The 14,478-nt window shown below is 38.6% G+C and overlaps 1 protein-coding gene across 1 annotated transcript; it reads left to right on the top strand.

Moving 5' to 3' along the window:
- The first annotated feature begins 219 nt into the window (after positions 1-219).
- On the top strand, positions 220-13,783 carry LOC108575322 (myosin-2 heavy chain-like). Its single transcript, XM_017938088.1, has 10 exons — positions 220-474; positions 3,180-3,421; positions 4,525-5,051; positions 5,749-6,122; positions 6,270-8,030; positions 8,475-9,993; positions 10,781-10,894; positions 11,775-11,983; positions 12,425-12,463; positions 13,454-13,783. Exons 1-10 carry the CDS (start codon positions 220-222, stop codon positions 13,781-13,783), a joined length of 5,370 nt encoding a protein of 1,789 aa, XP_017793577.1.
- Positions 13,784-14,478: the final 695 nt, after the last annotated feature.

The following is a 14,478-nucleotide window of genomic DNA, read 5'->3' as shown; positions in this document are numbered from 1 at the left end:
TATTAAAATCCAACGTTCGAAAAGTGCAATTTTTCCACGGACAAACGTATCTCGTGAAATCGAACTCTCCAGTTTTCAAAATTAATTCTCTCCCCTTCCAATCCTCCGCTTCGTCGTTTCTTCGCGACCAAGCGTAGTCCGACGTTAAAATTGTCGTCCGGTGGCCAGAAACGAGGCGTTTTCTAATTACAGAGAGAACGTTAAAAGATTACTTGAATAATGGAGGTGTGCCGATGCGGATGCGACGTATCGTCGTCACCAAAATCGATCAATCCGCCGAACGAGCCGTGCTGTTGCTGCAGTTACAACCCCTTCAGTGACAATTCCAATGAATCAGAGCTCTACGACCTCTCGTTTGCCCTGAGGAAGCTCAGCGTAATGAAGTGTCAGATGAAGAAGTGGCGAATGGAACGACTTCAGCTCGAGAGCGAAAATAGGTCTCTGAAACAAGCCCTCCAGACATTCGGTATCGATGTATGATATTTCGTATCCTCTCTCTCTCTCTCTCTATCTCTGTCTCTCTTCGACTCTGCCTCGTCTGCCAGTTGGCTCCTGCGAAATTGATTAATTGGAATTCTGAACGGATACCCTTTCGTCTACGTTCCTTTACCCCCCGCTACGAATTAGCCGTTCGATCGAAAAGAGTAGCGTTCCGTGCAGTTAGCACTGGAAAAAGACGAAACGCGAGGAGTTATACGTACCGGGTGTCTCGGCTCAATTTGATTAGTTTGGAAATATTTCGTCTGTCGTTGATGAAATAAACGGGTATTTTATATTTTAACGCGAGTGTGTTGGACTGTTGTACAATTGGAATTGAATTTTTCAGGTTTGAATAGTGTACAGTGTTTTATATTAGTTGGATATATGTTTGTCTTTATTCTTTTCACTTTGACACTTGTAAGGGCGTTTTTTGATTACTTGCATAATTTATATCTAGTAACATATTTACTTTAGTATATTTGTGCTGAGAGAATGTTTTTATTATATACACTACCGGCCAAAAGTTTGGAATCACTGTGCATTGTAAGTTACACAAAAATTCGCAGAAAAAAGTCAGCAGCTTTAAGAATTTTTTAACGAATTTTGTATTATTCAAATCAATCGATATGAGATAAATTGCTATTTATCTCCACAATATCAATATCAAGTCTATGAAAAATTAGCAGCAGGTTCAGTACTGATGAAAATTGGGAGGTTGTTGTTGTTGTTGTCTTTAATTTACCGGCATCGACTGCTGTTGGTCATTAGCCGGGGACCTACTGTTTAAGGTGGGTTCCGAACCACCGAAATTGGGAGGTGATTCCAAACTTTTGGCCGGTAGTGTATGTGTTATAATATTTTTGAAAAGAAAGAAGTTCTATGGAAAATAATATACTGAACAATTTGATTTTGTGTGACTTAGAAGATGTTTAATTCATATTGCGTGAAATTTTTTAAAAAGAAAATTATTATTATTATTAAACTTGAAATTTTTTTTAAATATACGTCGCAGTACCTTCTGTATTAACCTTTGTATTTTTAATTTTTGTATGGAACGATTGAAAATTTGCGTTCACCATGGGAAAATGCTGGAATATAACTAAATAGAGAAAATGAACGCGGTGTTCGTTTGACGTGATGTAAAAGAGTGCTCTATGCAAAGATAAACACGCGCAAATATATCCAGAGAGGAAACATTTCTTCTCCCTTCATTATTCCAGACTAGTGAAGATATTTTTCACATAAAGGGACAATATTAACTTATTTAAATAGAGCTGGGGCAAAAGTGACACAGGGTGAAAAATTATAAATTCTAGTTTTAATTCTAACGTTGAATAATTTTCAAATAATACGCCAACAATGTACAATTAGTTTGCATTAAATTCTCAACTTTGAAAGATCACATTGTTCTATTAAATTCGTCTTAATATAAGAAACGGTATATCGTTGAAATAAAATAAGTTTAGTAAAAGTACAAAGTTTCTAAAAACTAAGTGCATCATGTATTGTAACAGCAAAAGTCTGAAAGTGCTTGTGAATTGAAGAAATCTATCAATTTAATGGTTCTAACTTTTTCACAACGTCCACAATAAAGTATCAAAAGATCTATAAAAAGTTCTTAATATTCTTATAAAATTGTTCTAGTTTACGATCCTTGAATTTTCATTTTGCATTTTCTCAGTACAAAGAAATCTCTGTAGTATTCTTATTAATCTCTATAAAAGTGCTCATCTTACCTTAAATTATATAAAATGGTGACAAATACCAGCCATAAATAATTTATACAATAACCTAATCTTATACATACACTACCGGCCGAAAGTTTGGAATCACCTGCCAATTTATGTTAATATTGAATCTGCTACTAATTCTTTATTAATTTGAAATTGATATTGTGGAGGTCAATAGCACTTTACCTCATTTCGGTTGATTTGAATGATAGAAAATTCGTTAGAAAATTATTATAAATGCTAGCCATTTTGGGAAAGTTTTGTGCAACTTGCAATGCACAGTGATTCCAAACATTTGGCCGGTAGTGTATATAGGTAATAGGTATGCAATTATTTTTTAATAAATTAGATTTATAAATAAGAAAGATACATTCGTATCAAGTGAACCAAGTCCTTTTCATAGCCACGAGAGTGAAAATTAATAATAATACGGTATCGGGGCCTCCATACCCAAATAGGAAACCGACAAGGGAGAATAGAGAAGGAGTAGAAAAGCGAAAAAAACACAGGACATGCGCCAAATGTCTCCGGACAGGCAACGCAACCCAAAACTTAAGAACAATATTATATCTAAATTAACTATGTAATATGCAGAAGCACTTAAGATACAAATAAAAACTAAACTAAAACTGAACTAATTGGCGTAGTGGGCAAAACGTCGGCTTGCTAATCCCAAGGTCCCGGGTTCGATTCCCGTTTGGGTCCCTCCAAATTTTTCCGTCGACTAAATAATCTATACGATGGTACACTTATGTTACCATCTCATTTATTTATCATCAAAGTTTACACGTTACTTATGATTCACCCCTAGATTCTCCTACTAAATTCTGTAATAACAACCGAACGTTGTTCCTCGAACTAGAGAGGGACATTCTCACTTTAGGGATATTCCCCTTTAAAATCCAGAACGTTGTTTCCCCCTTTTGAATGGTATCTCGCGCACGTGCTCTGTTCCGAATGTTTCTAAAGATTACATGTTTTTGTGTAGGTGTAAATGCGGATGAGATATTGAGGCCTGATCCGTTGCTAGTGCACTCCCGGGAAGAAATCGAAAGGTTGCAAAATGCAAACGCGGCGCTTGAAGATAAAGTGAGGGATCTGGAGGAAACTCTCGGTGAACGAGATTGCTGCGACGATCCTGGAGTCACGATTCACTTCCTCAGGGAAAAGATGAAACATCTCAGAGAGCGTTTCGCGCTTGAAAAGAAAGAGTACTGTTCACAACTTTTCCTGTTTCGTAAACGCAGACCTCATTTGACTATTTCTTCTTCTTTTTTTTTCTTCTTCTTCCCAAGAACGAATCGTCGATGGTAAAAGTGAGATTTCGCGTGTTAGGGAGGAGTAAACGAGCGTTGAAAAATTGACGTGATTCGAAATCGATGAAAGAATCGCGAATAAAAATTTTTCTAAGAATTTTTGTATATGTTAGGCGTAGAAATACATTTGGTACCTTTTTTCCAATAAATTTTTGACGATTTTGTCGACTCGAAACTGCCATATGTTTTTGAGAGAGGGAATTCGTCTTATTTTGTTATTATTCATTGATATTTCATATAATTTTCGACTTTTTATTTTTCATCTGTGCTTCGGAATTTTAACGAAGCTGGGAACAAATGAAAAATAATAGCGCGGTTGTTAAATAGTTTTATTCATTATGGAAGTATTTTGGGGTACTTAGTGACAAAGATGGAATTATGTTTCAAATAGTTCCATTCATCGCCTATGCAGATCGATATCTCGTTATTATGATGCTGCGAGATAATAATATATCAAATTAAGTAACTGTACTGCTATGTAATTAATAATTAGATATCACTTACAGTTTAATTTATTCTTTGTTACCAAAGCTGAACTTCTCAGATAGACAAATATTCACTGCTTAAAATTCCTGCCTTTTATTTATATTATTTTTTAATTTGAAAATAAAATAACTGCAGCTACATGGCAGAATTTATACAATACTTATTTTCTGAGTATTAATATAATTCTAAAATTACTAGAATAATATACAAAAGACGATAAAAAAGAAATTACCAACAATCAACTTTTAATATTCCCCACACATAAATTCTAAAATTAATCAATCAATTCTAAAGAACCGACGAAATAAAATCGAAACAAAAACCATCGATTTACAGTTACTTCACACTTAAACTAGACCCATCAACCCTTAACATTCCCCACAAAAAATTCAAAAATCAGTCAAACGATTCCAGAGAAGAAAACACTTACAACAACGAAACCTTCTCGTCGTAAAACCTTCCATCACTTCGATCTATCAACAGTGCCAAAGAAACTTCTCTATTCTCGACAGACAGCGAGACATGATATCTCATTTGAAGTTGAAGTTGGCGCAGACCGAGGAGGACGTTAGCTGCCCGGCGATCTATCGTCTAAGGGCGAAGCTGCGTGAACTGATGAAAGGTGGCCAAACAGCGGACAAGCAAGTTTCGAAAGTAGTGGAAAGATCGATCGAAACTCTGACAGATCTTTCCAAGGATTGCGACCACCTTCGACTGGAGAACGAGCGTTTGCAGGCCGAGATGGCCGAGTTGCGTGCCGCGTTGGCCAAATTCGAAGAGAAACAAGCTCTTCCGGTGTCGGTGCTGAGAGCAGCCGAGACAACCACCGTGCCCGAGTACATGGATCTCTCGGAGCTGTTGGAAAAATTGAACAACTGCGAGGAGATCGCGACGGATTTGAGGAGACAGCTGGAGGAGAAGGACAATCTGATCGATTCGCTGCGTAAGGAATTGAAAGGGGCGGGCGACCAGAGAGATCTGCTGGACCAGCTCGAGGCACTGAAAGCGGAACTGAAGAAGAAAGATGACAAGGTATCAAGTCGGTTCGAAACTGCGAGACGGGTGAACTTGTTTAATCCAACTAATGGAGCCGACTTCTGTCTCGCTGAACTGATTTTTCTCTTGTGTGATATATGTTGAAATGCTCCTTCGAAAGATTCGTAGAAGTAGGAAGAGTAGTTGTCGTAGAAGGGATGTAAAATGTGCACGTAATCAGTGTTTAAAGCTTTTCTCTTCTTTTTCTTTTTTTGCTGGAGGAAGATACGCGAAGTAAAGTAGAAATGGAGAAGTTTGAATTGTTTTTTGGGCGACGTAAAATAGGTCACTTAATTGTTTTCTTTATCTATGGTGGTAAGAGAACATTTTTAAAATTGTTCTTTTTAGCACTTACACTGTTTGTCATACGAATACTATGAAATTTCAGCTTTGTCATATTTATAGATTTAAAGGGAAAATAAATAGTTGTGAAGATTGCAGCCATTTTTGTTTCTTTCAACCACAGCGAAGTTGACACTCGCTATTTTAGCTCTGAAAGTTAAAATAAAGAATTCTAGCATTTGCAGCGTTTATTACTCTATCAAGCATGGAATTTACATCCTTCTTCACTGAAAAGATAAATTTTTTTGTCGACACTTCATCGTTTACCATTTAATCTCCTCGATCAGAGACATCAACCGATCTCATTTGCACGATTCAACTTTTACCAAAGTACAACCCAACTCCCTTTCAGATGGCAGAATTGTTGGACAGCCTAAGACAGAGCGAAATAGACGGTCTCGTGGTGAACGACCTGAGGTCCGAACTGGAAAACCTGAAGCCTCAATTGCAGGATCTGAAGAACGAGAGAGACGAGTTGTTGGCAGAGCTCGCTAAACTGCGGGAAGCATTGAAAGATAAGGAGGACCAGCTAACCAACATATTGGAACAGAAGAGTAAAGACGAGGACAGGTACAACGAAGCGTTAGCTCGTGAAGCACACCTGAACCAAGAGATCACCGATCTCAAGTCTCAAATGGACAGTCTGAAGAACGAGCTGGAACAGTGTAGAAATCGCAGCGCGGAGCTGGAGAAGTGTTGTTTAGACAAAGACGCTCTCGCAGAGAAGCTACTCGCCCTAGAAAAGCAACTCTCATCCGCGAATGCAACGATAGACGATCTCAAAGCAGAGATGACCAATTTGAAGAACGACAAGGAAGGACTGTTACAAGAATTGGAAAAACTGAAGGAACAGGTGTGGACGCTGACCGGAGAGCTGGAGAACGAGAAGAAGGCGAGGAACGGTTTGGAGGAGGAGCTGAAAGGTAGCCGAGATGAGATGGAAAAGTTGCGGAAGGAGAATTCGGATCTGAAGGCTCGAATGGACGACATGAGGGAGGAGAACGATAAACTTCGCGAGGCGGCGGAGGCGTCGAAGAGACTGACGGAGGAGAACGAGAAGTTGAAGGAGCAGCTTGCCAATCTGAGGAACGAGAACGACGAGATGACGAAGAGGCTGAAAGAGCTCGAAGGTCTGAACGACGTTCTCAGGTCCGATTACGACAACATGAAGCGAGCGTTGAACGATCTCGAAGAAGAGATCGGCCGATTGGAGGCTCGACTGAGCGAGACTGCGAGGGAACGCGACGCTCTGTCGAACGAGAACGACAACATGAGGAAGCAACTGGACCAGGCGAGGGCTGAGAACGAGGGTCTAAAAAGTGACATCGGCAAACTGATATCGGAGAAGGACAACCTGCAGAAGAATCTCGACGCGATCAGGCTCGAGAACGAATCGCTGAAGGAAGACGTGAAGTCATTAAAAGACAATCTCGAGGAGACGAGGAGGCAGGCGGAGGAGCTGAAAGCTGCTGGCGATGCGTTAAGAGCGGCGGATCAGGGTAAAAAGTCCGAGGTCGAGAGACTGGAGCAGGAGTTGGGGAGTTTGAAGTCCGAACGGGATCGTTTAACGAACGAGAATGCCGATCTGAAAGCTAAAAACTTGGAATTGGAACGAAAATTGGAGGACCTCGGGAAAGAATTGGAAAAAATGAAGTCCGAAAATGCTGATTTACTCGGCGAAGTGGATCGTCTGAAGCGAGAACTGGAGGGAGCTGAGAACGAAATTCGTCGATTAAAAGCTGAGATAGATAGTTTGGAAAAGGAGCTGAACACTTGCGTCGACGAGATGGAGAAGCTGAAAACTGAGAACAGCGAGCTCAGATCGGAGAATTTGGTGATAAAATCAAAAATGGAGGAGGCTAAGGGTCAAGGAGACAGTTTGGAGGTGGAATTGAACGGTTTGAAGAATGAAAATTTGGCTTTGAGGAACGAGAGAGATCGACTGAATGAGCAGTTGAGCGAATGCAACGCGGAGAACGCGAAGCTGAAGACGGAGCAGGATCAGCTGAGAAGCGAGAACGAGAAGCTCAGAGGAGAAATGAACGCGTGCAGAGACGAAAACGAGAAGTTGAAGGCTGAGCTTGAGAACATGCGTGGACAATTGCAATCGTTGAACGACGAATTGAGCAAATTCAAGGCTCAACTGGACGAAGCTGAGAGTAAAATTCGTTCGTTGGAGCCTTTGGTTTCACGTTTACAAGGTGAGAACGATAAACTGAGAAATGATTTCGCTGCTTTGGAGAAAGAGGCGAATGATTTGAAAGCAAAAATTGGCGAAGAAACGAGCGACAATCAGAAGATGAGGAACGATGTGATGATACTGGAGGATAAAGTGAAAGATTTGGCGGCGAAATTGGACAGCGCAAGAGCGGAAAATGATAGTTTGAAAGCGGAGAATCAGGAACTTAAGGCAAAGTTGTTAGATCTGGATGAAGAATTATCAAGTTTGCGGGCTGAATGTGCGGACGTGAAGGCGGAAAACGCTGATTTGAAGAAGTTAATCGATGAACTGAAGGCAAAGATTGCTAAACTGGAGGCAGACGTGGAGCACTGGAAATTGGAGAGTTGCAAGCACCAAATCGAGATGGATAAGCTGAAAGCTGACCTTGAGAAGGCACTGAAGGATTTGAGCGAATGCCAGGTAAAAGAATTGACGTTTAGTTTGTAGGAGTTTTTTTTTAGTTTCATGGTGCAGAAGGCAAAGTGTATTTTAGAATGATAAGAATTTTAATCGTGAAATGTGCAGTAAAATAGAAGAGAAATTCGAATTTGTTTACATATAAAACATCTCCCAATTTGCTAAGCCTGTTCCAAATGCGACAGTATTTCTGATAATTAACATTCGTAAGTTAGCAAAACTATTTCTGAATATTTTGAAGAAAAAGAATAATTTTGATCGTGAAATACAAGAGAAATTCGAATTTTTCGCAGATAAAATATAGCAGACAATAGACAATATTTCTAAAAATTAACATTCGTAAGTAAGCAAAACCATTTCCGAATATTTCGCAGAAAAATTGAAACATTAAATTACATTTTCACCAACAGCGTTTGCTCAATTAAATTTCACTTCAAATTTCAACAGTCCAAGAACAAAGAGCAAGAAGCAGAACTGAGACGTCTACAGAACGAGAAAGCCGAAGCTGATAAGAAACTCGCGGACGTAACGTCGCAGCTCGAGCAACAAAAGAAAGCTCTGGAATTAGAAAAATCAGCGAAAGGAAAGGGCGACTCGGAGATCGCTGACTTGAAGTCCGAATTGGAGGCTCTGAAGAAAGAGCTAGAAAAATTAAGAGCGGAGAATAGCAAATTCAAAGGCGAAATAGACGATGTAAGAAGACAGCTCTCAGCAGTGACGAACGAGTTGAACAGTTGCAGAGACGAGATCGCAGCACTGAGGGACGCCAACAATGCGCTAAAGTCTGATTTGAACGCTTTAAAAACCCTGAAGGACGAGCACGACAAGCTTCAGGCCGAATTGAACGCCTTAAAAGCGGAAAACGCGAGCCTGCAACAAGACAGAAAAAGGTTGGAAGAAGAGCACGACAAACTGAGAGGCGAGGGCGACGGTCAGAAGTTCGAAATAGACAAACTAAGATCTGACTTGACAGCGGAGAAGGCAACTGCAGAAAAACTGAAGACAGACCTGGAGAACTGCAAAGCTGAAAACGACAAGTTGCAGATACAACTGAACGAAGTGAGGAAAGACCTGGAGAAGATGAAAAATGAAATCGATCTACTGAAAGATGAGACTGCTAAACTGAAGAGTCAGGTTGCAGCCGGCGAGGCTAAGGTGAAGTCTCTGGAAAACGAACTTTCGGATCTGTTATCCGAGAAGGAGGAGTTGGTTAACGAACTCTATCGTCTTCGAGAAGAGCTGAGCAATCTTAGGAACGAACTGGAGAAACAGAAAACCGTGAGGGACGCGGCCATGAAGGAGTTGGCCGAGCTGAAGGAAGAGCTAGCCGCTCTTAGAGCGGCGCTGGATAAGGCTCGGGCTGAAAACGAGGCGCTGTCGAACGAGAATGAGAAGCTGAGAGGGGAGCGGGCGAAGTTGAATAAGCAGCTGGAGGCACTGGAGGGCGAAAACGCGAATCTGAAGAACGAGAAGGCGGAATTGGCGACGCAGTTAGCCGAGACGAGTAGCAAACTGACGGACGCGGAGAATCGGTTGAACGATATGAAGGATAAAATTGTCGATCTCGAGAACACGTTGAAGGGGGCTGAAGCGTTGAAGGGAGAGCTGGATGACGCTAGGAGGGAGCTGGATAGGCTGAGAGAGGAGTTGGATAGATTGAATGCGCGAAACGCGAAACTGGAGAACGAGCTGAACGAGGCGAAGAACGAATCGAAGAAATTGAAGGAAGGTTTGGATAAGCTGAAAAATGATTACAACGGTTTACAATCGGAATTAAGCAAAGCGAGGGAGGAGAGGGAGAAACAGAAGGATCGCGACGCGTCGTTGAGGGGCGATATAGAGAAGACGAGGAAGGAGAACGAAGAGTTGAAGAGCCAGTTGAACGATTGCCACGAGGAAAACGAAAGGTTGCGCAAGGAATTGGAAAACTTGAGGAGAGAAAATAGCGAACTGAAGGACGTCCCAGGTCTGATAATTGTCGCAGTAGCGTCTCGATTGTTTAAACACTCGTTATTCAAATTAGACAGCTTAGAGCGTTGTACGTCATTCGACGAAGTCACTTTGTCAATTCAAACGGTATGGCTAATGGACGGTGTTTGATATTTACCTTAAGCGAAATTTAGTCGGATATTGATTTTATTCTGACTTGAAATTTTTCTTCTCGTTTTTTTTTAGTTTGACTCATATTTTTAGTAAAAAATTGACTCTTAGGTGTGAATATAACGGAACTCATCCATTTATTTTAAATAATTAAATAATTAAATATTATTATTCTACAATATAAATATCACTAATTTATACATTGACATGACTTTCTCCTCGGCGATTTTTTATTTACTTTGTTTCGACTTCAAATTTACTTCCTTTCTTAATTTTGCTCTGTATGTTTATTCAAAAATGGACACCTAGGTATGAATAAAATGGTATTCAACCGATGATATTTCTCATGTTATAAATGTCATTAATTATACATTGAATTTGAAGCAAAAATTATTATGATCTCTCCAAATTAGAAAAAGTGAAAAATTGGTAGAACTATCATATCGTGCATGAAAACTCACGCTTATCTCGTTATTAAAATGATTTCGCTAAATGAATTCGCATAATGAAGGTGTTACACAATGCTATTAGTATGAGAATATACTTTTTAACGTCTAAGTACTAATCCGTGGTGTGTCTGTTGTTGAAACGCTATTACGCCATTTCCTTTTCACGAAACTGTAATTACATACTGTCAATGAAAATGAATGCAGTGAGAAAGCTGGAGCCAAAGGAGACGGAAATGGACAAAGATATTCTGGATGAATGCGGCGACTTCATTAAGGCGAACGAATTACTGTGGAAAAAATTTGAAAGGCAGAACGAAGGTAAAAACTGTATAAAGATTCTTTGTAAGTGGAAGGAAAAAAAAAGAAAAAACGGGGGAAAGAGAAGAAACAAAAAAAAAAAAAGAACGAAGAGAAGTATGAAAACTGATTCTTATCGTTTTATTGCTTCTCTTAACCCAAGAATTCGTAACCGTTATTTATGAACGAGACACTGAATAAGACCATTCAGAACTTTTAATTGGTGGTTCAGCCCGATCAGGCTGAATAAGTTTCGTCGACTTAAAAAAATTTTTCCGGATCCTAGGTGTAAATAATACAGCCGTCAATGGTCTCGGCTGGCGGGATAATTTGAACGGATGATCCGAGAAAAAAATAAGTCGTTCAGCTTTTAATACCGATGAATGACGTTAATGTACCACTGTAGAATCGATTATCCGGCTACTTTGAAACCACCAACGGCCGTGAATATTTATAAACGCGCGCGTTTTATCACTTCGTCGGCTAAGAATTATAAATATATATATTTTTCTCGTTACGTGGTAAAAATAAATATCCGCGGGAAAGTTTGTAGTTCAAGAATATTTTCACCACGTGCCACTTCCCCCATCGTTGGTTTTAAACGGAGAGCCAAAGTTCACGGCGGATACAGCTAACATTCTATGCCCACTACATGCAGGGTATATTAATATTCTGACGTAATATCACGTTAATTGAACCGGCAGGAAATTAAAAATATATTGAAAAACGAGAAGGTTACGAGTTTTTTAATGTCAGAAAAGTGGGGTTAAGTGTTCTTTTTTTTTTTTAAGTAGATCGTGTTATATATTGATTTTTATTGTGACGAATTTTTTAACGAGTTATGTGATTTGGTAATTTGGTTAGTTGTCGAAGTAATTTTTGTAATGTTAACTTAAATTAGGTGTGCTGCGCGTTCGAGATTACATTACTTATTTAGAAGGTAAAGGAGAGGAACCTAAAATGGCGGACAACTTGGAAGAACCGGAAATTGATCCACAACTGAGGAAAGATATAGCAGATTTGTTTGAAAAGTCTCAAGCATTGTCTGAAAATATTCATCGAACTGAAGAAGAGATACAGAATCTTGCTAACTTATTGAAAGAGTCCGCGGTATGTACTAATCATAGTATTAATCGAAAGAAGAAAATAATTAAGAATGTCATTTTCAGTGACTTAAATAAAATTCGTTTCCAAATATTTGTATTTTTCGTTTTATAATGCAACCTTCAATATATTCGATAATAATATTCGGTAAAAATATATTCAAGGTTTTTTTAAATTTCTTATGCTGTAGATCAATATTTTGTTAAATTAACTTTCTATAATATTTCTTTTCATCGTCTTATATGAAGTATATCAAAAATTAAGGAGTAAATTCAATACGAAAAATAAAGAAAAAATTAAACATTAAAATTTGAATAAAAATGTTTATTCAAAATTGTAAGAATATTAAAAAGAACGACACTTATACGTACCAAAAAATTTTACTTTATTATTTTAATATACCATCGTTCATATTAAACCTGACAGGATGCAGAGGATTCTGGTGAGGTACCAACAACAGCTTTCGATCCTGATTCCTGGCTGAGCGTAAGTCTCGAGATAGCATTTATCAAATACTCTTAAAAATACTAACATCGTCACACTTTTTCTTACATTTGTACACTATTAATAGTTGTAACGTCACGCAAATCTGGTATACGTATACGTTATTGAATCGTGCATTATCCATGCACTGTATTATTGACGTTAGTTACCTCGTGTGAACGACGATGTCTGATGAAGATTAATGATGTAGCTTAACAAATGAACGAGTCTGATAGATCTAATAAATCATTCTGTGTTCGCGAATTAATAAACACCCTGTAAAATCAGATGTTTAAAAACCCAACTTCGAGCTTGTTTTAAAATTTGACAAATTTAATTTCAAATAACCAGCATTCGTACCATTTTTTTAAATTTTAGAATTCATGTTAACTAAGAATTTTTCACTCCTCTCGATGAGATCTGTAAGGTCCTAAAATCTCAGATACTTTCTTTTTTGCACCCGGTATATTGAACATTCGCGAAGAAAGAATTCAATTCGGAGACGTGTAATAAAAGTAATCATTCCTTTGACAGAGGATGTTAAAGGAGTGTAGTAGAATTCCATCTAACAGAATACTTGGGAGAACAAGACATTTCGGGCAACTGGATTCTCCAGATGATAGAAACTCGATGATTCTCTTCTCGTTCTGTAAAGCTGTTTTGCAAAAAAAGGATTACTTCTGTTGAACAAAACTAAATGGTCAAAATCAAACAGATAATTATAAAGGGGAAAGTTATACGTTCTAAAAATAAATTATTTATGTATCAAATAATTTCCAATTAATACATAATTATTTACAAAACCATCATCACCATGTTATATCATCTTCAAATAGTAATTTTCACACGACCAATTTTCCTACGATCAGAAATTTTGGATTATCCACGTGAAAATGAAGAAAGCTCGCAAAAACCTACTTTAAAAATCATCCTGCACGTTGCAAGCTACGATACAACGTGTTATCAATGAAAACAACGTTTGTTTCTTTGCAGTCACTGACGTTGACGCAGTTGGCAGAGCTTCACGATAAGATTTGCCTGTTGACATCGGACATGGTGCAACAGGACAGCAAAGCAGTGACATGCGATCAAGTCTACGAGGCAGGGAATCCACTGGGGGCGGATTACAATATTTTGAACAGGCGAATAGCCGCTCTGCAGAAACAGATAGCAGAGAAGCAAATAGAGGCTAGCTGGAAGCTGCAGGAGTTGAAGCGGTCTCTTCGTACTGAACAGGCTAACCTAATTCAAATCTCTGACCGAATGAATTTAGAGAGAAAACGCAATTTCGCCCTTCAATTCACCATGGACGATTCACATTGATACGTTTCTCTGTTAACCTCTTTCGAGATGTCCTTTTTTTCTTCCCTGAGACATTTCACGGACGAGAAGAACGTCCTTCTTCGATCCTCATAGCTGACCAATCCGCGGAGAATTCTAGGACCAACAGCCTGTGTCAGACGATACAAATTAAACGTGTATTTTAAGGTACCTGCTTTTTTCTCGTTGATCACCGATGTAAGTGTTTGTAAATAAAAAGTGAAGTATCTCATGATTAGTGTGACTATTAAATTATTATCGTGCAGAGTATTGCAGTAAAGTGACGAGGAGTTCGAGTATAAACTTGGTTTTTTTTTTAAGAAATTGACGATGAGAATTTTTCTAAGTATATTGGTAGTATAGTGTTAATAGTAAAGAAGAAGAAATCACTTTGAATTTGAGAGAAAAGGAGGCAATTAACAGTTGTGTTTGTATATAGGAAATTTGGACATCGTTTCAATTAGGTATTCCTACATTCCTAAGAACACATGAAAATGGACTAATTTTGTAACGGCAGTCAAATTATTCAATCAATTTAAGATTAGATTAGGCAGTTAATTTGCTCAATTCACCATTTCGTCCTGTGAGTCCTTTTTCCAAAGAGCTCCTCGAGTGATCGAAAATAAATCACTTCGATATTGAAAGAAAACGAAGCAATTAGTAAATCTTGACATTGTTTAAATTATTTATGAATTTAG

The sequence above is a fragment of the Habropoda laboriosa genome, unplaced genomic scaffold (genome assembly GCF_001263275.1).
Source record: "Habropoda laboriosa isolate 0110345459 unplaced genomic scaffold, ASM126327v1 scaffold143, whole genome shotgun sequence".
Lineage (NCBI taxonomy): Eukaryota > Metazoa > Arthropoda > Insecta > Hymenoptera > Apidae > Habropoda > Habropoda laboriosa.
This window is presented reverse-complemented; position numbering and strand designations above follow the sequence as displayed.